At 40.2% G+C, this 24,071-nt stretch overlaps 1 protein-coding gene across 1 annotated transcript in view; it reads right to left on the bottom strand.

The window, feature by feature from the left end:
- Positions 1-363: 363 nt before the first annotated feature.
- The window catches only part of LOC113426278 (cytochrome P450 2C23-like), a 36,120-nt gene continuing 12,412 nt past the window's right edge, over positions 364-24,071 (bottom strand). Inside the window, exons 3-10 of the mRNA XM_087954182.1 lie at positions 15,655-15,817; positions 12,453-12,599; positions 8,698-8,858; positions 7,427-7,603; positions 5,227-5,362; positions 3,604-3,791; positions 1,323-1,464; positions 364-437 (exon numbers count right to left, since the gene is read on the bottom strand). Coding sequence (XP_087810308.1) covers positions 364-437; positions 1,323-1,464; positions 3,604-3,791; positions 5,227-5,362; positions 7,427-7,603; positions 8,698-8,858; positions 12,453-12,599; positions 15,655-15,817 — 1,188 coding nt within the window. The remainder of the gene's footprint in view (positions 438-1,322; positions 1,465-3,603; positions 3,792-5,226; positions 5,363-7,426; positions 7,604-8,697; positions 8,859-12,452; positions 12,600-15,654; positions 15,818-24,071) is intronic.

The raw sequence follows: 24,071 nt of genomic DNA, 5'->3' as shown, positions 1-24,071 counted from the left end.
ATGAGAAAATTGAGAAATAAGAAACACTTAAGGAAACTGTTCTTGAAGGTTAACCTAGAGAATGCAAAACCTACACTGCTGTTTAATGTTTGTTTGTTTTTTTTAAAAAACCTAAGATGTCATTTGACAATGCAAACTCAATGCAGGTAAATGGAAAAGAGCTACTTGGGAGAAAAATTATGACAAATGTTTGAATATCGTATGAGCATCTTAGTAAATTGAATTTCAGGGTTTTTTTTCCACTTCAAGACCAAGGCCTCCTGCATCTTTCTGGGATGGTAAAATTAGAGGGAAGGGGTTGCTACATATTTTGACCACAGTGCTAGGAAGAAGCACTAACTTTCACTCCACTCCCCCTCCCCACTATCCAATTTCCCTCTCCTCGCAGTAGATAGAAGCCTCTCCTCCCTTCTCTTCCATCCATGAGGTAACAGAAACTAGGAAGAAGGATAAAAGAAAAAAAGTAATGAGAAATAATTCATGGAACTTTGTATTTTTTAATAAGACAATTGCAGTGAGATTATTATAAACTCAAAATTGGAAACATTACCCACAATGGAGAAATGGCTGCTGAAGATGATGATTACTGCAGTGGCTAAATTAACTTTGGTTAGAGAAAAAAAATGGATTCATTTTATTGCTGCCTGGAAACCTCTTGTAGATTCTTTTATGAAGCAGAAAAAACAAATCACTTCTGATTGGTTGCTTCAGTGAGAATGAAAAAATGGATAATAGAAAAAAAGAGCTTTTTGTAATTTTAGAGTAAGATAACTTTACAATCATATTTGTATTTACTGCAAAGATTCAAAGAAAATCAGAAGCCTCAAATTTCTTTTTATGCTTATTTGGGCACTTTTGTTTTTTCTTTGTAGTTTGTGCTAGTTTTTATGTTCTCTTTAAAACTTTAAAGAAAAGAAAGTAGGGTGAAGGAAACTGGATCGGGAAAACTGTAAAGAGGAAACATTAATCTCCCCCGGTGCTTTGGTCCTATCCTGATCTGTATTTCTCTCCTTGCTCTGTGACTAGTTGTGGCTTTTCCAGGAAAAAGAAAAGCCCTCCTTCCGTGAAGGAATTGATTAGCAGTTACCATGACTCTTCTGGCTTCAAGAGACTGAATAGTCTCCGTCATGATAATGAGATTCTTTAAATGATTTTCCATTTTATCTATGCATGTTCCTGGGATGCTCTTGAAATTAATAGATACTGGGCAAGTAGAAACCAGTACCCATCAGCATAGGTGAGGAATAGTTCAGCAGCCTTAGAGGTAACTGACCAACCTTGAAGATTCCAGAACACTAAATCAACAAAAGCCCTTCTGTTACCTGCAGAGAAAGGAAAATAGGCGTTGTTCATTTGGAATTCGCCCTTCTCATTCAAGAAATGACCCGGGTCAAACTTCTCAGGATCTTCCCACCAGAGAGGATCAAAATGCACTGAAACTCCTAATGGAAGAACAGTTGTGCCCTTTAAGGAGACAAAAAGATACAAAAAGCAACTGTGGGTCCCCACCCCATAAAGAAACAGGTTGTTTTTAATTCTTTCAAAATGAGACTCTTTGGATGGTATAAAAGATGCAATTTACAAGATGTTACCATGCCTAGTGTTTGACCAAAGCATATTCACATATTAAAAGATCCTGTAGAAAATTATGTTAGTTGAAATAAAGAACATAACAAGATTGATTTGTCTGCTATGTTTCACCAAAGTAAACTGCACTTATCCCAGTTTATAATATTAAATATAATATAATATTAAATATATTATATTAAAATATACAACCTTCAGATTACAAGTGGAATTCAAAGCAGTTCCTAAATTCTGAGGCTGCACTGTTGTTGTTTAAGTTAACAAAACAAATCTGGTCCTAAGAAATTGAAGTGACATTATTAGAAATGCATTTTAAAATTATCTGTTCAAAGAGACCTGGTTCTGCCAGCGGGCCTGGGGAACGCAGAGCGGGATGGCGCTCATTAAATGGCTCCTATGATGTGTTGTCGCCAGGGTGAGGGGATGGGGAGTTATTTTATTATTTTATTATATATGATTCTCTTTTTTATTAGTTTTATTGTTTTTTATATAATGTTTTTATATTCTTGAGTAGCCATGTACGAATAGGCGGCAATATAAACCTCCTAAATAAATAAACTTACTCCTTTTCTCCAACAGACAAAAAAACCTTGTTTTGAAATATTTTAGAAATACTTTCTAATTATATTATTATTGTGCCACCTTGGCACATCAGCACCATTTTTCTTTCAAGACTTTAACATATTTTATCCAGAATGAGGTTGGGGAATAAAAATATCCCAAATTGATACAGAAGGCTGGGACAGAGACAATAGGGGCCTAATTTAACGCATTACAGTTATTCACTGATAATGCCATACTCGGCCTTCTCCATTCTCTGGCAGACCTTCCTTTCAGCTTGGTTTTTCTTGCAGATATTTCATTATTGGATTAACAATGTCATCAGTGCTCTGAAGTATGGAAATTACGTTGGTTTGCTGTTTATGGACTTGCGGGTCTTTGGGGAGATTTTTTTTTTCCTTGACTGCTCCTGCTTATTTGAGTGTTAGATAAAGGGTAGATGTGCTCAGAGCTGTTGCCTCTTGCTTTCTTCTTTGATTGTTCATCTTAAAATGATATATACATTTGGTTTATTACTGTTTGTCTGTTCATGGGTAATTTTTCCAAGTGACAAAATTCTAGGAATTCTGTTGCATTCTGCAGCCTATCTTGATCTAAGAAGTCCAAAGCTTCCCATTTTACTGTGTTGTGTTTTAATACAATCACAGTGGAGATGATAGCATGCAATAGTCACAAATCATTGTGAAAGTCATTTAAAAAAAAAAAAAGATATGCATACATAGTTTTAATTAGAAAGCAAAAATAGAACATTCAGTGCTCCCAGTAAGCTGTTATAAGAAAGGAGGTTGTAAAGCATTGTTTTATTATTATTTTTTCTTTTGATCAATCTTCAATTTTAGATGCTTTTCATGTTTCTAAAAATGGTTTGCTATCAACTTCTTCCTAGATTGAGAGTGAGTTACTGGCCCAATGTCACTTGGCTGGCTTTGTGCCCAAAGCAGGACTAGAATTCATAGTCTCCTGATTTGTAGCCTGATACCTTGTTTTGATACACTAGATACAATACTCCCACAAACCATTATTATTCTCCTATCAGGAAACCAGAATTCTGGAATCCAAAGGAAGCAGACTAAATTCACTTATCCAATTTTACTGATGATATTTCTTCATCCTTTTTGGCATTTGAGGAAAGTTTCCCAGAATTTTATTATGAATAAAAATGATAAAGAGACAACTAAACATCCTCAGGTCTTTGGTGCAAACAGAAAAGAATTAACTTTTATAGTTAAGAACCTTAATAGAATTCAGTGAATCTATCTCTGCCAGAATTGAAATGTCTAGGACTACAGATGAAATTTGCAAATAAATAGCTCATACTGTCAAATCCAATGGCCTAAAGTTCAAGTGATGTTCAGACAATATAAGCAGCAACTATTACAGAAGGTTGACTATACTGCAATTATAGATAAGATCTGTATGCAAAGGAGATCCCAGACATTCGCTGATTTATCATACCTGAGGAATGAAGTGTCCTCTGAAATTCACATCCTGAGTTGTCATATGTGGGAAGTTCTCAATACTTGCCTGCAGGTAACGTAAGATCTCATGAATAACTGCTTTGGTATAAGTCATCTCCATTCTATCCTCCATGCAGGGGGCACAGTTTGTTCCCACAACCTCATCAATTTCCTGCTGGGCTTTTGCTATAATGAAACATATTTTGTTCAAGCAAACAATATTATTTTTTAAAACTATTCCAACTGCACTGATCTATAGATACAAATCATCAAAAGGAGCACTCTAATTTCTTACTTCCCAATTTCATAGCTCCTTGTGCTCATTCACATAGCATGTTTACCATGCTTTGCTTCCTGGTTGGGAAGAAAACAGATCAACATAAACACAGTGTTTCACCTTGTGCCCTTAAAGGATAAGCAACCAAGGCCGTCCATTTAGCTTCTTTGCCTGATACTGTAAGGGCAGTGACTAGAAATTTTCTCTGGTTGGATATAGAATTGCATCCAATCATTTTCTCGCACTACTCTCTTTCCTGCCTCCCTAGAGAATTACCCTGTTGACCATTAGATGGCAGCAAATACTTCATCTCTTTAACTGCAAACTAGCAATCATCTATATTTGTGTAATTCTGATGCAGCGGCTGCATTAATGTTCTTGGAGTCAGAGTTCAAGAAAAGGATTTTGGTACACGAGAGAGGCTTATTTTCTGTTACAACCACACAGATTCTCCAAATGATAGCATATATCCTGCTCTAACCATAGAAAGGGGTAGAAGAAGAAAAACACAGGTATATTTTGAAGTTTTATCTGTATCAGGTTACCTTCAATGATGCACCACACTTTACAAGACAAGTTACATGAGAAGACAAACTGATGAGTCGGAGCTTCCCCAAGAGCAGTGATGGCCACTGGGAAAGTACTAGGACATTCAGAAATCTGAGGACTGGTTAGTTGTCAAGTACCATTTTTTCATTGTACAAGTGGTTGTTAAACAAAGACTGCATATATTTAAATATGGGAAGCATTCTCAAACGTTGTTAAAACTGTTCCATTTATGTATAATGTCAGCACAGTCTGCTGAGCTGGGACAATATTGGTGTATTATCATAATAATTTTAGTCACAATATTTCATAAGCCTGATATAACAGAATAATAGAGTTGGATGGGACCTTGGAGATCTTCTAGCCCAACCCCTGTTCAAGCAGGAAACCCCATACTATTTCAGACAAATGATTGTCCAATCTCCTCTTAAAAACCTTCAGCCACAACTTCTGGAGGCAAGTTGTTCCGCTGATTAATTATGGAGGTGTCTTACATTCTGTCCTTCATAACAGGGTAATTTTTGCTGCACATTATTCTAAGCACTATCTACAGGTGTATGCTGTACAAACATATTTAGGAGAATGTGACTTTTATATTAGGTTTCTATTATTTGAAACGAAGTCTCTTTAAAATATTTATTTGAAAGTTGTGGTCATGAACACATTGGCTTGTCACTCTAAATATTTGGAAACAGCATAGAAACAATGGCCATGGAAAATACCAACTTGCATTTGCAGTGTATCTAGGAATCTATATTTGAGGGGGACAATATAAAGAAAGGTAATGACTCCATATACCTTGGATATGTGAAAACTTGGCCAAAATGATAAGGCCAAAAGAGATGGTAGTGCCTGTGCTTTCTGTCCTGGCAAGGAAGATGTCAAACACAGACATAACCAAGTCTTCCATACAGATTACAGAAGAAACTTGTTCCTATAAAGTAAGGCAAAAATTAAAAAAAAGAGGCAGAAGTTTGTAATGTGCAGCCACATAATCATGTCATCAAATCATCCATTTGCTTCTTCTCACTTTATTTTTCTTCTAGACCAATTTATAAGGTAGACAGGGAATAATCCAAGATAGACTCCTGCATATTCTCTATGTTAATTTGAATGTCCAGTTCAACTTGAGGTCAAATGGATCAATGTTTGAATGAAAGAGAAACAGCTGGGATCCAAATTAGCTGGCTTGGTCTAGTGGTTAAAGCAGCAGGCTAGAAAGCAGGAGACCATGAGTTCAAATTCTAGCTTAGCCATGAAAGCCAACTTGAGTGATCTTGACCAGTTACTCTTTTACAGTCCAACCCACCTCACAGGGTTGTGGTTGGGAAAATAAAAAGAGGAAAGTGTATTACACATGTTCACTGCTGTGAGTTATTTGTAAAAATAAAGGTATGAAATTAAATAAAACAAAACAAACAGCTTATTTTTCTGCCTTGTATTATCCATTCTTTCCTGAGTATGCTACCAGGAACCCAGCAATGTAACACAAACATTTTCCTTTATCTCAGGCTACCCAAGGGATCATTCCCCCCCCCAATGGGATTGGTCTGTTTTGTCTGCTGTGGCAGAAGAAGCATTATCTGAATACCATGGGCCAAGGAATTGCAAGAGAAGGGGCTTTTTTTGCTGTGTCTCTTGCCCTCTGGAACATCATGTGGTTGTAATTTGTATTCACTTTGCTGTTACTTTTAATATTTTCAGTTTCACTGTCCAATGTTTATAACCATTTAATTGTTTTATACCATTATCATTGTAAACTGCCCAGAGTTGCTTGATAGTGAGATAGGTGGCATATAACTTTAATAAATAAATAGATCTCCTCTTCATGGAATAGAGCATCCATCTCCATCTTACAATTGAGCTTTTGAAATTTGGCTCTGAAGTATTACATTCAATTTACAAACTCTCTTTTCTCAGATATTCCCTACTATAATCCTTTTCTATTCTAGCCAAGTTACGGCCACAAGGCTTTGCTTCCATTCATGTTGAAAGGGCATTTGCTATCTCATGATTCAACAGCATCCACATTAATCTTACACTCAATATTTTGCTGGCAACCATCTAGTAACCTGGCACACTGTTGAGTTTTTTCATTTGATACCAAGTAGCTTAATACTTACGTAACCGATGGATAATTTCCCTGTGTTGGGACTACAACCTCTTTTATCAGCAGGTGGGGCACAGGAGATTTTCCAGGCAGAGTCCTACAAGGACAGGGACATTTTTAAAACCTGTCCTCCTTTTTTTAAGAGTGGGAAAACACATAGGAGTCCTTTGATAGAAACAATTCTCCTATCTCCACATTTAATAAGTTCAAGGATCACACAATGACTCATATTTAGTAGGTGGGATTCTTTTGTTTGTATGTTATTTTAGGTGGATCAGATAATTACAGAAATAGGAGATACAACCCATGGTTCAATTCCCAGTCCCACCCTAATTGTGACACAAACCACCACCACCAATAAAATAGCATTCTATCACCATGCAGCCCCTGAAATCTTCTCCAAAAGTTGGCCACTGATTATAGTTTAAGTGCAACAAAATGAATTATTATTTAATTTATTTTAAAGCAATTCTATCACACTCAGTTCTTGTTCAGTCATTTAGGGAGCATAATCCAAAGCCCATTCTCTTCAGGACTCTCAGCCCTGACAACATTCCTCTGCTCTGCAGATTTACCTACTACCAAGCTGGCTCCTAGCAGGATGCAGATGTGGTCTATGGTGCCTCCTTCAGTGCTGAAAGGGAAACGAAAGGGCAGAGCCACACTAGCGTTTCTTAAGGAGTGAATTTGTTCATTTACAATGGCCACTGCTCCATATTTTATTGTAGTATTTATAATAGAGTTGGAAGATATTAGACCTTTTACTTTCTGTCTGAATAATACAAATTGCTCATCTCCATGGGCATCTCAAGAAAACTCAAAACACAAGTGCATACTTGAAACCTTTTTCCTTTTGTACTTGTGTGCAACATGTCTTTGCAATGGTACCTTTTCTAATTTAATAAGGAAGCAATCAATAAAGTCTCTAGGATTCTCTGGATCCAGGGTCTTCTTGTGAGAGTCCACTTTACTTCTAATGAAGTCACAGACTTTGTTACAGTCAGAGAAGACTTTCTTATGAGGCCCAGGAAGGAAGTTCATGATATTTGGCAAAGCACTGTACATCTGAAACATAGTGATAGTAAAAGTTAGCCATTGCTACCATAGTTCATTTCTTGGGCTGTGTCTCAGGAACTGCACAGAAAAAAATGATTTCCCTATAAAGGCGCCCTTTTATTTTTTATCCTTTTTAAAAAAACAAATGACATGCAAGGCCAAATATAGATATATTCATTTTATTCTGCAGTGCGCCCTTACCAAAGAAATACAAAATATACTATTAAAATGCGTGCCCTCAACCCTTAACTTTCAAAACATATTGCCCCATAGAGCAATATGTTTTGAACCAAGACACTTCAGGTGGACTAACTTGCAGAACGCATCCAAACTCTGGGATCCATGATCCATGTCAGAGTATAGGACATAATACAAAATGTCATAAAACATTCCCTATGCTGATGTTTGACTGTGCTTTAAAGTTTAGTGTGGGCAATATTTAAGGCAGATACATTTGTGGATATCTCGCTGAATTTTTAAGAACTTTTTAAGTGAAGGCAGTACATTAGAAAATCTTGAAAACATTGAGGAATCTGGTTAGGAAATTATTACTTTTCTAGCAAAGTGTCATACGTCAACTGAGGAGGAGGAGGAGGAGGAGTTATATATTGTATGTGGTCAAGGATTGTCTAGTATAATATATAAGTTCATGGATCCAAAGTTGATTTAGTTATGATTCTTTGGTGAGCAGTTCTCAGTTGCAACTATGAGAAAAATATGAGCAATTATTTATTGAATCCCGGGCTCAGGGGGGGGGGGGGGGGGGGGGGGGGGGGGGGGGGGGGGGGGGGGGGGGGGGGGGGGGGGGTGACTCTATGAAATGGGCAGCTGCAATAGTTAGCTGAAAAGCAGGGCTGAAGCGTTATGCATCTTTGATAACTCTGGAAATAATCACTGCTAGCTAAGTAGCAACAAATAAACTAATCAGGAGCAAGAGAAACAGTCACATGAACAAGAAATAAAGTGTGAGTCTCAGAAACACACCTTTTATAAGGCCACTTTAAAAATCACCCATTTTTGTTGGTCAAAGGGAACTAATTGAAGCCTCTTGTTCTTAAACAAAGTGAAAACCCTGCTTTTAGAAGCACATAAAGTCAACATACCACTCCAGGAATGCTCAGGAAAAAACCATTAAATGTCTTAAAGATGTCCAATAGTTCAGTGAAATTTTTGTCTTCATAAGAGAATCGATTCCCAAAGACAACAGAGCACATCACATTAGAAATAGACGCTGTGATGGCTGGAACTATATCAAAGGGCTGACCTGAAACAGCAAAAAGAAAGGAGAAAAGAGATTGTGTGACCATATTTTGCATCCCCAAATCCTTTGCTCTAGACATTTTGTTAATTTTGTTTGTTTTACATTCTATTTGGGACAATGTCTGTCTGGGATTTGGGATTCAACATACAACGTGCACCATCCAGTTATGCTTCAACCTACTTTTTAATTGTTGATGAGCTGCCTTCAGGAGTGGAGTGGAGTAGAGTAGAGCAGTGGTGGCATTCATATTTTTTTTTTTTTACTACCGGTTCTGTAGACATGACTTGGTGGGTGTGTCAGGGGAAGGATCGTGTAAAATCTCCAGCCAGAGGTGGTATTTGCCGGTTTTCCGAACTACTCAAAATTTCTGCCACTGGTTCACCAGAACTGGTCAGAACCTGCTGAATACCACTTCTGGAGTAGAGTAGAGTAGAACAACAACAGCAACAACAACAACAACAACAATCATCATCATCCCCCAGTGAGACGCTAGCTTGATGTGGTTTGGGGGCTTGTGTGTTTTGAGGAAGATGAGAACTATGCCAGAGATTCAACCCTACTGGACAGATCTCATCAGAAGAACCAGACAAAGAGTGTTCTGTTCCGTTTAAAAATATGGTGAGACATAAATTTCAGAAAGCCATACTGTCTTGGATGTCACTCAGGTTAACAAGGTCCATGCTAGAACAAATGAAAGAAAAGAAGCTGAAGAATCAGAAGACCAAAGAATACCTAATCAAGAAATTCCACTTAGAAACAAAGAAGATCAAGGAAAGACTGGAAATAATAAAGCGGCAAATAACAGCTATAGCCACAAAGATCAGCAGATACGAAGCTCAAATTGTAAATTATAGGCAGAACCTCCAATTTCAATCCAATCAGAAACATTTTGACCAATACATCAATGGAGAAAGTGCAATGAATCAGTCAGTATCTGACAAAGAAAAAACAGTGCAGTTCTGGGTGTAGATATGGGATAACCCAAAGAAATACAACAAGGATGCAATTTGGTTAAAAGAAGTGGGTAACAATAAAAAAAAGAAGAAGTTGAAATGAAAGAACTAGTAGTAACAGCAGAAATGGTAGGGAAAAGAGCAGGAAGGTCAAGAATTGGTCAGCAACAGGTGAAGCTTAACTGCATGATTTTTGGTTGAAATATCTAGTTGGTCTATACTCACTCATTGCCAAGCAGTTTAACAACATACTACAAGGAGGTGAAATTGAAGAATGGCTAACATCTGGCAGAACCTACCTGATAATTGAAGATTCAGCAAAAAAGGGTAGCACCAGGCAACTACAGGCCAATTACCTGTTTACCAACAACTTTCAAACTGCTAATTGGTGTGCTGATGCAATCCAACAGCATCTAGTTGAAAACAATATCTTTCCACCTGAACAGAAAAGAAACTGCCCAAAAGCAGAGGAACAAAAGATTAACTCCTAATTGACAAAATGATTTTGGAAAATTGCAAGAGAAGGAAGTCCAACCTAAATGTAGCATTGACTGTCTGCCACATGACTTGATAATGAAGTGCTTAGAAATAACAGGAGTTGGTAGAACCATCAGAAGCTTTGTGCAAAGACTGATGACTCAATGGAAGACACAGTTGCAGGGCAATGGTGAGAGACTGGGGGAGGTTAATATAAAAGAGGAATATTTGAAGGAGATTCACTATCACCATTATTATTTGTCATTGCACTGTTTCCTCTATCAACAATACTGAATAATTCAGGTCATAGCTATCAAACTTCAAAAACACCTGCCAAACTATCCAACCTCCTTTACATGGACAATCTGAAGCTGTATGGAAAAACACCATAGCTGCTCAACACTGTTCATAGATATAGCCAAGATATTGCAATGGAATTTGGATTGGACAAATGTGCCATGCTCACTATCAAACAAGAAAAAGTAGTGAAAATTGAGGGAATCAAGATGCCCCACAAAAATAAAATTAAGAGTCTGGATGAAGATGATTACTACAAATACCTGGGTATCTTCAAGCTGACAACATCAAACACACTGAAGTCAATAAAAAGTTTAGAAGTGAATACATCAAGAGAGTGAAGAAGATCTTAAAGTCCAAACTCAATGGAGAAAATACTATCAAGGCCTGAGCAATTCCATTTATTAGATACACAGCAGAAATAGTGGACTGGACTCAAGCAAAACTAAAAGCAATGGATAAGAAGACCAGGAAAATAATGACAATGAATCATGCCCTTCATCCTCACTGTAACATTACCTACCAAGGCAAATAGGCAGGCATGGAATGTTGCAAATAGATGGTTGAAGAAGAAAAGGGGGCTTTGGAAGAATATCTGAAAAACAATGAAGAAGATACACTGAAGTTAGTATGCCAGGAGGGCTTCCTGGTTACCAAACTGGCCTATAAGAAAGACCAGATGAAGAAAAGAATGGAGGCATGGGAAAACTATATGGCCAGTACATTAAAAAAAAAATAGCAGGGAAAGCAGATAATAGCAAGAACAGGAAAGTTGAAGAAAGAGACCAAGGGACTAATTCTGACTGCACAAGGCCAACCCTTGAGAACAAATGCATACAAAGCCAGACTTGACAAGATAGCAATAGACAGTAACTGCCACTTATGCAAAGAAGCTGAAGAAACAGTACCTGGTAAACTGCTGCAAGATGATTGCACAGACTGACTACAAGCAGCAGCATGACAAAGTAGCAACAATGGTACACTGGAAAATCTGCAAGAAATATTATTTGCTTGCAAGCAAGAACTGGTGGGACCATAAAATAGAGAAAGTCACAGAAAATGAAGAAGCTAAATTGGTCTGGGAATTCAAACAGACAGGCATCTACCATAGACCATAACACTCCAGACTTAACAATTGTCAATAAAAAGGACAAAAAAGGGTGGTAGTACCTTAAGACAGCAGAGTAGAACTGGACAAGATAAAATCTAAATACCTACAAATAGAAATAGAACAACTGTGACAAAAGTAAACAAAGGTAGTACCAATAATAATAGCCACCTTGGGTGCAATTCTAAAACAACTAGAGCACCACTTGAACACCATTGACAGCTTCACCATCAATCAATTGCAAAAGTTGGCCTTACTTGAAACAGCTTCCATCCTGCAATGATATCCATCAAACATCCAGTACTGCCTATCCCAGGTCCTCGAAAGGATTCAAAAGGTGGACAGGTTTTACTCAGAATAGCTTACATCATGCAACAATACCTCTGACACCATAAAGAGCAATATCTGGCTAAGCCAAATCCTTGGGAAGGACTTGATAGAAAAAAATGTCAACTCCCATCGGAGTATCTGGCTGAGTGTGCAATGAAAACATAATAATACTAGAAGTGTACAATCAGTAGAAGTTGGAAATAAGAGATAATATAAGTATAAATAATGCAGTTTATGGGTTAATATAGGTTAATATAACCAGAAGGGCAGAATATTGCTTCAACAGAGGCCAAATATTATTAATAAATAAACATGTAGCAACCTTACAGTATTGTTGAGAGGCAAATAGAGGCAGGAACACTATGCCTTGTGTTGCAGATGTGAAGGCAGAATATAAATAAATAAATAAAATCTCCTACAAAATGAGATCACCTTCAAAGGTTGATATCTTCCCCACCAAACAGTGAGCCTCTTCCAATATTCTCTCAGCCATCGACCTCTTTCCCATTCCAAAGTTCCGTAGTGTGGTGAGAGCAAAACGACGCAAAACCTTCCATCTTTCATGTTCACTAATAAGCCCTAGAAAGAAAGAGATTGCAATAACAGACAACAGACAGTGAAACATTTTTTTAAAGAATAAAAAAGCTAATTGACCAATAGTCTCCCTCATTCTCAAAACATCTGAGGAAGGGTTAGGTTATCCAGCTCTAGGAGGTGGTGCTCATCTGTTTCTTAGCTGAGAGATCCAAAGTTGTCTGAGGACATTTCTGTAGTCATGACTATACACTGAGGCACACGGAATGCTGTTGCCTTCCCACTGAAGTGGTACCTATTTATCTACTCATATTTGCATGTTTTCTCACCCTGATGCACATCACTTTGGTTCAAATCCGGATGGTCAGCTTTAAAGATGACAAGCTCAGCATCTTTAACCATCCCACCCCTTCCAAAACATTTATCCTTTTCAAATGTCACTGATCCTGTAGGAGTTGCATTGGCTGCCAATTTGCTTCCACGTACAATATAAGGTACTGGTTGCCATCTTTAAAGCTTTTCATGGCTTGGGACTGGGTTTTCTGTGAGACCATATTTTCCTGGTTACATTAACCTAATACATTCACGGTGGGGAGGCAAGGAATGTTGCAAGTCCTTTCTCCTAAGGAGGTATATCTGGCAGGATCCAGAAGAAGGACCTTCTCTGTGGTGGCTCTCTCCTTTTGGAATATCATCCCTGCAAAGATTAGACTGGCTCCCACTTTGACACTCTTACCAAGACCCTTGGTTCTGTGAATGGACCTGGGGAACCCAGGGTGTGTTATCACCAGGATGGTGGGATTATTGTTTTTTATTCTTTTATACTGGTTTTTTAGTGTTTCTAAGTCACCCAGAGTCATTGAGAATGAGTGGGTAGCTATATAAATCTTCTGAAAAAATAAGTACATAAAATGTAAACATGCATTTCTTTCCCCAGGAGTAATTGATACTTTGATAAAAGGAAAAGAAATTCAGTCTGCACTATCTTTATTCAGCTTATATACTGGGTAAAGTTACAAAGTCTGTGGACATTTGAAAAGGATAGAAGAACTTTCATTTTTCTCAATTTTCCTATTCACTGCTTCACACCCACATACATAAACAGAAACAATATTTGAAAAACAAAACTGTTATTTTCTACTATTTCATTCTTTATACTACCCAACCTCTCATGTCTTTAACTTCTAAATGGGAAAAATCCTGAAATCATAGGGCAAAACATTGTCAATAAAGGTACTTCAAATGGCCTAATTTACAGGATGCTGGGACCCATTATTTCCCAAAGGAATGAAATTTGGGGAAGCCCTGGCTCTTTAGCATTGCTGGGTAGCTGCTGGATCAACGATGTGATTGTGCTGCAGGGGTCACATGATCCTCATTTTCAACATTTCCCTGCCAGTCTCCAACCACTTTGGCAATCTGTCATTCCCTCTCCCATCCACATTAATCACTTACCTCTCTGCTGGGAAAGGAAGGGAAGGAGAAAGGAAGGGGGAAGGAGAAAGAAAGGGAGGCAGGAAAAGAAGCAAGGAATGCATTAATAGGGAAGAAGGAACTCTTGTATGTCCTTCCCCACCAGGTTGCCCACCCCATGTGCCCTCCCTGACCTGTCCATCAGTTCTTGTGTGCTCACTGCATGCCATCCTTTACCCATGTGGCATCTCTTGTGCAGGGAAGGAGAAAAGGAGGGGGAAGGGGGAGGGAAAGAAGGAAGGAGAGGTTTTTAATACTTCCTGCAAGCTTCTCACCAGGAAATTCAATGGAGAAGCTAGCAGGAAGTGGCTTGCACTCCCCCTGCTATTTGTTCACCCATGGTCATTTTGTTTATTTGTTTAGGTAAGAAAACACCTTTGAAATGATGACCCAGTGACACACTAGTAGAAAGGTAAAAGTAAAGGTTCCCCTCGGACATATGTGCTGATCATTTCCAGGTCTAGTGGGTGGTGCTCATCTCCGTTACAAAGCCAAAGAGCCAGCGCTGTCCAAAGACGTCTCCATGGTCATGTGGCTGGCATGACTAAATGCCAAAGGTACACAGAACCAAAGTGGTTCCTATTTTTCTACTTGCATTTTTACATGCTTTCAAACTGCTAGCTTGGCAGAAGCTGTGACAAGTAACAGGAGCTTACTCTGTTACATGGCATTAGGGATTCGAACCGCCAAACTGCCGACCTTTCTGATCAACAAGCTCAGCGTCTTAGCCACTGAGCCACTATGACACACTAATATTCTCTGAATTTTTAGATCTTCTGTTCTGGAACTTGACAATAACATTCACAACAAATAATAACTTCTAGACTATTTTAATGAACAATTCCGCTTACTAATCGTATTGTGCATCCTTCAGCTTGGGAAATGATACTGCAAGTGGCAAAATCTTGGTCTGACTTTTCCATCTACATTATTGGTAAACTCTGAAAAGGCCTCCTGATTGCATCACCTACTTCCAAATTATAAACCTTAAAGGGCTTGAGTCTAACTTGTAAGGTTGTACATAGCTTTGTTGGAGTGCTTCTATTCAACACATCTTCAAACAATTTACTCCCTCCAAATAGATTTGCAAATAGTATTTGAGGGCTTCAAAGTGTTTTGCAGCATTTTGAAAAGCCACAGAACTTTGACAGGTTGAATATTGCTCAAAGTTGCAAGTTTGGTAGTGAAATCCTGCAGCATCGGGAAACTACCAAATGACTGCAAAAGAGCTGATATGGTTCCTATCTTCAAAAAAAGGGAAAAAATGGTTCCAAGAAACTACAGACCTATCAGCCTGACACCAATATCCGGGATGATTCTGGAAAAGATAATAAAGCAATGAATAATCTACAGACACCTAAAAGGAAGCAAATTTATAACCAGAAACCAACCACCAACATAGGTTTGTCAAAAACTGATGATGCCAGACAAAATTTATTCCATTCTTTGACAACATGACAAAAGAGTTTTGTCTGCTTTTCAAGTACCCCCAAGAGCTATTTCATTTTTCATTCCTTAAAAAGAATATTGGACACTGTCATTTGTTTAGGAAAGTTAAGGTTTTTATCTTTCCTCTAAATGGGTAACTGGAACTGGAAATCAAAGTGCAAATAATCTGTACACTCACCATAGCCCTTGGTTATTTGAGCAAAGAGAGCTATAGGTGGCCGTCCACTAAATTCTTCATTATGAGTTACCAAAGCATCTCTCACTCCTTCATATCCACAAATCACAACCATTGGCTTTACTCCTAGCCAGATAGTAAAAACTGGACCATACTTCTTAGTGAGCTGAGGACAAAATCAATCAAAGGCATGAGTCAATACAATTTGAGATCTCATTCCTGGATGCAATGTTCTACAAAATATCTTAATAACTTTAAAAAGTAAGAATGTAACAATTAATCAGACTTCTTCCCAATCTAACATAAATTATTTGAAAGTACTGTGTTAAATTTTATAGATACAAGTACTAGACAAATTCCTTAGATCAACTTTTCACTGCCAGATGTCTTTCAAGTGAATTTTAATTTACTATTGTCAAAAGCCTTGGGGGCTGAAAATTATAATGGCTGGTACATAATGCATGATTGGTTCAAGAAATGATGCAGAATAAATTTGCTATGATTAGATTCATGTTAAAACTAATTTCACTTTTACATTAGAACTTCATTCTGTTTTCTGTATTAAATGTCACAACTGTGGGATTTGTACACCAGGCTACAAAATGCACTGCTTAATGATAGTTAATTTATTTCTATCTTGCCTTTTTATTTGTACAAATAATTCAAGGTTCTAAACATATCCAACACACCTGCCTTCTTCTATTTACCCCAAAATAATCACCCTGTGATGTGAGTTAGGCTGAAAGAGAGTGACTTCCCAATTCCCAGTGATGGGTGGGAAAGAGGGGGAAAAATTAGAAGAAAGGCATGAAAAAGAAATGGGACTAAATAAATAAAAGGGAGCTTCAATCATCCTTGCCAAAAGCTTTGGTGTGTTTGTGTTCAAGGACCTTTGAGCTACCAGCAAGATCAAGGCCATTCAGATGTAGGGGGAATCTCATTCCAGAAGGCAGGAAGTGCTACAAAGAGGCATATTTTAGGGCACTGATGAATGCTGTCGAAGGAACCCAGAACTGCTAACCATGGAGGATCAAATCAGCTGGGCAGACACAATGGAAGACAAGTGCTCCCTCAAGTAACCAGGCTCTACAATACGGGCATCAAACTCAATTGCGTCAAGTGATGTATCACGATATATCACAATATTTTTGCTTTGTGAAGCCAGGATGGGTGTGGCCTACATATGACACATCTGGCCCGTGAGCCACCAGTTTGATACCCCGTTCTACAAAATTCATACGTTTCATAGGTCATAATCAGCACCTTGAATCACACCTAGAAGCAAATCAGAAACCAGTAAAGCTTGTGAAGTAGGGGCATTATATGGATATATGAAGGTATGTCCATCATTACTCAGGCCACCACATTCTAGACCAGTTAAAGTTTTAAAGTAGTCTTCAATGGAAGCACCATATGGACTACATTGCAGTAGTCAAGGTGTAAGGTAGGAGATACTGCCTAAAGGGCCTAGTAACCTAGGAAGACCAGAAGAAACTGTGGAAAGGCTTTCCTGGCCTCAGCTGCCATCTGCTTATTGAGCAGGAGCTATGAATCCAGGAAGATTAGGGGATTGTGGCAGTGGTGGGATTCAAATGTTTTACTATCGGTTCTGTGGGCATGGCTTGGTGGGTGTGGCAGGGGAAGGATAGTGTAAAATCTCCAGTCAGAGGTGGTATTTGCCAGTTCTCTGAACTACTCAAAATTTCTGCTACCAGTTCTCCAGAACTGGTCAGAACCTGCTGAATACCACCTCTGGATTGTGATCAGACTTTAATAGAGAAAAAATTGCCCCATCCAAGGTCAAAGATGAATCATCCCTAGATCTAGGTGGCTGAAATGCCCATGACTTCTTAGTTTTTGCTAGAATAAGTCAGAAATGCTTCCTACCCAAATAAACCCACATAGTCTCCAGGTACTGCGACAGGACCCTGACAACTTGGCCATCTTGGGATTGAAAGACATAATTTCATATCATTAGCATACTGATAATATTGAACCTTATCAGTAGAGGATGACCTCACTAAGTGGTTTAATGTAAATATTGTAAAGGAGGTGAGAGCAAGTAAAAGCATTTAGCACCCCACAAAGGAATGTACCATTGGTCATCTCCAAGGCTGCTTTTACAATCCAAATTGGACCTAGATTTAGTAAACTGGTGGCTCGGCTATTGTATAGAGTCTTTGTCTACCTCCACAGGAGCTACAAGAAAAAATTCAACCCAGAACATGCTAACAAACCATGCACCTGGTGCCTCAAGTCAGAGTACATGACAATATGAACCTGAGCCATTTTATCCACTAAATATCCTGATTTATTTTCTCAGCAGGCCTCCCTATTCATAGCAGCTCCCAGTGACCCTATGTTGTGCCATGCATTTGTGAAGTGGTTGGTTTTCCCCCCCCAATGTACAGGTCTGCACATGTCTTGCTTCATTGTACTTCATGTACCAAAATGCTCAATTTGTATCTGAGTGTGTTATCCTTGAGGTGGACAAGCTTCTGCCTTAGTGTATTATTGGGTTTAAAGTGTGCCTGTATGTTGTGTTGTTGAAAATCTTCCTGAGTTTTTCTGATATTTCTGCAATGTATGGCATGACAATGTTGCTTTGTTTATTGTTCTCTTCTTTGTCTGTTATGGAGGAGCCCCTGCTAGATTTGGGGGGGAATTTGACAACATAGAACAAACTGATCACAATTAGATTCAGCAGTCCATCTGCATTTAAAAGACAAAGGCCTCTCTTTTGAAGACAGCAAAGTCCACATTTTGGACAAAGAGGACCATTGGTTTGAAAGGGGGATCAAACAGGCCTATGTCAAAATCCCTCCCCCTCTGTTGATATGACATGATATGACATGATCTAACTCCAGTCTACAACACTGTCCTTTCAGCAATTCCAAGACATCTCCAAACCCATTTGCACTACTCAGGAGACTCTGCGAACACAGATAAACCTCCAAGTGGCCTCCATGACTCTCTAAAAGTATGCAAATGAGGATTTATGAATATCATTCACCACCATTCAGTCAGAGCTGAAGAAGCTTCTTGGATGAGAAATAGCACCTTTAGGACAACCATGGCATCATTTTTAACAGTACATATATACATATATACATATACATATATACATTTTGCAGCAGGTATTCAGCATTGGTTACATTTTTCTTTTCTTTTCTTCTTTTACCCCATATCATTGATGTGATCTACTTTGTTACAATACCTTCCTCATTCTTTTAATGTTTTAATTTCACAGAATATTTTATGATTAAACGCATGTTCTTCATAGTTTCATAACTTATTTAGTTGTCAAATGTTGCTTTTTCTTTAACCATTCATACCAACAGTTCCAAACTTTTTAGTATTCACTATCTTTGTTGTTTTTTAGTAATTTGGTTAGGCTGTCCATCTCTGCACACTCATGAATTTTTTTAATGACATTTTTTTCCTTTTTATCACCCTCTAATCCTTTTATTCAGAGTAGAGTTGGGATAACTGAATGGAAGTGATAATTTATTGTCCAGATGCCACATCGAGTTCATAGCAGATATTTTCTCTTTGCACCCTGAGAGAGACAGATCTGCCACCCCCACCTCTTCTCAAAGTAAAGCAAGACCAGCATTGACCAGTCTGGGGATGTTCTCACACATGAAGAAAGTGATGGGAATTCCTTCTGTGCATTCTTCTTGTGGCTACTGAAACTACAGGATGAAGCTCCAGAAGCAACATGGAGCATCTCATTGAGGCAAATCATATTCCATCTGTTCTGTGACAAAGAATTTGTGCTGATTTCCATTTGATGAAGCAAAATACAGCAATGTCACATAGGCCTTGAGTGTTTGTTTTTGCAAGCTGTCTATACAATAGTCACAAAATCCAGTCAAGCACGATACACTATAGATTCACTTTAAAATAACCCATGAAAAATATAACAATATAAAAATTATACTTCTTTGGCTAATAATTTAAGATTGTCTGTTCCTAATTCACAATCACTGCTTATATTTCTACATTTAATAAAACTGCAATCTTTGCATTTAGCCTGAAGCTCAACCTAAAGATGTGCATGCATTTTTGGTAAACAACTGAGAAACCTATTGTTGCATTTACAATAACAATAATAGCCTTGAGATGTAATTCAGGCTGAAGGACAGCAAAGTCTATTGAACTCTGTATAAAATAGGAACATTGTTGTGAATCAATAAAAGTTTAATAACCTAAATGCAAATCAGGGCTTGAAAACCTGCACACTTGATTGGTCCTTATACAACAACTTGTGATTGGACCAGAACTAGTCCCTGATTGGCCCCTATTGGGACAATTCTTATTGGTTATTAGTTTAAACTTGTTGCACTTTTCATTGGTTAATAAGGCAGCATCTAACCCTATAAAAGGGTTACTGCTGCCCATAGCCTTGCTCTGTTATGTTCTATTTACTATTATTAAAGAGTTGAAGTCACTGGTCAGATGTCTGGTCTCCATTATTCACCATACTTAACACTGGCGATGAGGATAGGATCCGGAGACCGAAGAGCTGACTGAATCAAAGAGCAACCAACAGAGCACGTGGTCGAACACGCACCATCAACAGCAACATGGCCAGCGGTGCCGTACCACCCGCTCCATTCAACCCAGAAACCGAAGACTGGGAGGCATACATGGATCGGTTCCAGATGTTTCTGGAGACCAACAATTTGAAAGATGCAACAACCGGCAAAAAAAGAGCTATCTTTCTAACTCACTGCGGACCTACCATATTTAAAATGGCAAAATCACTTGCCAAGCCCGCCGAAGTAAAAGAGATGGACTGGGACGTCCTCGAACCTTTACTACGGGCCCATTACGCGCCCACCGTGCCAACCTTAGTCAGAAGACACAAATATTACCAGAGGGACCAACGGAAGGGCGAAAGCCTTGCCGATTACATCGCGGACCTTCGCAACTTTGGAGGCCTCTGCGGATTCGCCGACTTAGAAGAAGCCCTCCGGGACCGCCTGGTTCTGGGCCTAGAAGACGGCACGATCCAGAGCAAAATTATGGCTAAGGGGGACATCAGCCTCACCGATGCCCTTAAAGAAGCCTCGGCAACGGAGGCAACCAAGAAGTCGGCAGCCCGAATGCGCCGCACCAACGTACCACTACGTAAACTCACCAATGATACCTCACCTCGCTCAGAGAGACACCCGGTATCAACTCACCACGAAGACCTAGAGTCCCCGTCCGACAGCGATGGGGAAGAGGTCAACCGACTTCGAACGGAGCGAGACCAGTCCACACAACACTCATTTCAACCGTGTGCCGGCTGTGGAGCCAATCACCCACGATCCGGCTGTAAATTCCTCGACGCACTCTGCCGCAATTGTGGGAGACGAGGTCACATCGCAAAGGTTTGCAGAAGCAAACAGAACTCCAAACCCCGACAGGCCGAATGCCAGTCTTCCGGATTCTTCGGCACACACCGAGAAAAATTGAACCACCAATGGGGAAACCGCTCCTACAGAAACAAACCGTCCACCACTTCCACCAGGCGCGAAGAAACCCGGCGGGAAGAGACCCACCAAACAATCACCATAGGCCACGCTACATCCCTTGATGCCGGGAAAATCCGAGTAAAGGTCGCCATCGAAAACAAACCTTGCGTGATGGAGGTAGACTCGGGATCTTCCCTCTCGATGGTGTCGTGAAAACGCTCCAACAGCTCATTCCAACGATTCGCTGCCAAGACCTTAACCCTCAAAGGGTTATACTCAAAGACTATCAGGGCAACCGAATTCCCGTCGTCGGGTCCCGCAGATTCCAGGTCTCATTCAAGGACCGCACCGTCGCACTACCACTGACTGTCATGGATCGCGACAGGCCTAGTCTTTTAGGCCTTCAATGGTTCAGGCCGCTCGGAATCACTGTAGCCGGAGTCCACAGGGCCGAGAGCAGCGATTGGGAGGAAGCACTCGTGCAAGAATTCCAAGACGTTTTCGCGAACGGACTAGGCAAGTACAAGGGGACCCCGATCTCGTTTAACTTGGACCCTGAGATAGCACCCATCCGCCTTAAGCCGCGTCGGGTGCCATTCGCTTGAAGCCTAAAATCGACGAACAACTCGATAAGCTAATAGCGCAGGGCGTGCTGGAACCCACCGACCACGCCGCTGGGAAACCCCTATAGTGACGCCAATCAAGCCTGATGGGTCACTAAGAATTTGCGGAGACTACCGGGCCACTTTAAACCACGCACTACAGCAAAGTGCATATCCAGTGCCGGTAGTGCAACACTTGCTCCATTCCCTGGGTGGCGGAAAGTTTTCGCTAAACTAGATCTAGCCCAGGCGTATCAGCAATTGCCTGTAGATCCGACCACGGCAGAGGCGCAAACTATCGTAACACATAGGGCGCATTTAAATGCAACCGGCTCCAGTTTGGGGTAAGCGTGGCCCCGGAATCTTTCAGAGCTTAATGGAAAGGTTGTTACAAGGGATCAGAGGGGTCGTACCATATTTCGACGATGTACTCATCGCCGCCCTAACAAAGACATCCTAGAAAAAGCGACTCAGAGAGGTTTTACGAAGATTCCAAAACGCAGGCCTCAGAGTTAAAAAGATAAATGCCAGTTATGTACCGAAATAGTAGAATTTTTGGGATACCTCCTGGACAGCCAAGGAATCCATCCCACGAAGACAAATTAAGGGCGATTAGAAAGGCCCCCACTCCAAGGAACAAGGCAGACCTACAGGCGTTCCTTGGACTTATCAATTTCTATAATGTCTTTTTACCCCACAAAGCAACGGTAGCAGAACCATTGCATAGACTATTAGACAAAAAAGCAACGTGGGTTTGGGGACAACGGGAACAATGTGCTTTCCAACAAGTAAAGAAATTGCTAACTTCTGATTCTGTACTTATGCAGTACAACGAGACTCTTCCGCTCACTATCACGTGTGACGCATCACCTTTTGGGGTTGGGGCAATTCTGGCCCACGTATTACCAAATGGAACGGAAGCCCCCATCGCGTTTTTTTCGTGAACCTTAGCTAAAGCTGAAAGAAATTATAGTCAGCTGGACAAAGAAGCTTTAGCTATTGTGGCTGCAGTTAAAAGATTTCATGAATATGTTTATGGCCGTGTGTTTACGATAATAACTGATCATAAACCGCTACTGGGGATCATTGCGGGTAATAAACCAACCCCGTATATATTATCCCCCAGAATGACCCGTTGGTCTGAATTCTTGGCGGCCTACAACTACACCTTGCAACATCGCCCGGGAAAATCAATTCTCCACGCTGATGCATTGAGCAGAACACCGCTCCCAGACTCTGTTGTAGATCCAGCCCCAACCATTTCAACACTACAGATCGAAGCTCTACATGCACCACCCTTGATGGCTAGAGACATTGCCTTTGAAACGAAACGTGACCCAGTTCTGCAACACATCCTACGCTGGGTTGAACGGGGGTGGCCGACGGACCAAATAGCACCGGAATGGGCTCCTTTCAAAGCCCGCCAAACCGAACTGTTTTCCCAAAAAGGTTGTATCTTGTGGGGCGATCGAGTCGTAATCCCTGGCAAATTGCAACAAACTGTTTTGGCGGTATTGCATGAGGGACATCGGGGTATTGTGCGGATGAAAGCACTCGCACGCAGCTATGCTTGGTGGCCGGGAATCGACAAAAGAATCGAGGCCTGGGTCGCCACTTGTCAACGTTGCCAGGACGTCAGCAACGCCCCGCCTAAAGCAAGCCCAACCGAATGGGAAACTCCGAGGGGACCATGGTCCCGTATTCATATTGACTTTGCGGGGCCTACCAAAGGACACACTTTCCTTATTACTGTCGATGCCTATTCAAACTGGCTCGAGATTCATCGAATGAACACAACTACAACGGACTCAGTTATTAATAAATTAAACAGACTATTTGCCACACACGGGTTTCCGGACGTGTTGGTCTCGGACAACGGACCACAGTTTACTGCATTACCCTTTGAACAATATCTTGTTGATCGGGGCATCCGCCATGCGCTAACCTCACCCATGCACCCTGCGGCGAATGGACGTGCAGAACGCATGGTACAATTTGTAAAAATGACCCTTCACAAAATGGAATTTGGCAACATCGACGAGAAAATCAATCGAATTCTCTTGTTGCAGCACATCACGCCCCACAGCGTGACCAACAAAACGCCCGCTGAACTTCTTATGGGGCGGAAACTACGATCACACCTTGACCGGCTCCATCCCGCTTTCGCACCGGAAAAGCCCTTCGGCTCCAGCAGCAAATGCCGGGAATTTAAGGTAGGCGATTTAATCTTTGCCAAAAACTTTTCCGGTGACCCGTTATGGATACCCGCAACCGTTACCCACCTCACTGGGCCTAGATCGTACCGCCTGCTAACAGACGATGGGAGGGTGTGGAAACACCACATAGACCAACT

This window comes from Notechis scutatus, chromosome 2, assembly GCF_049901735.1.
Source record: "Notechis scutatus isolate UNSWTSFEM ecotype Mainland chromosome 2, rNotScu1.2, whole genome shotgun sequence".
Lineage (NCBI taxonomy): Eukaryota > Metazoa > Chordata > Lepidosauria > Squamata > Elapidae > Notechis > Notechis scutatus.
This window is presented reverse-complemented; position numbering and strand designations above follow the sequence as displayed.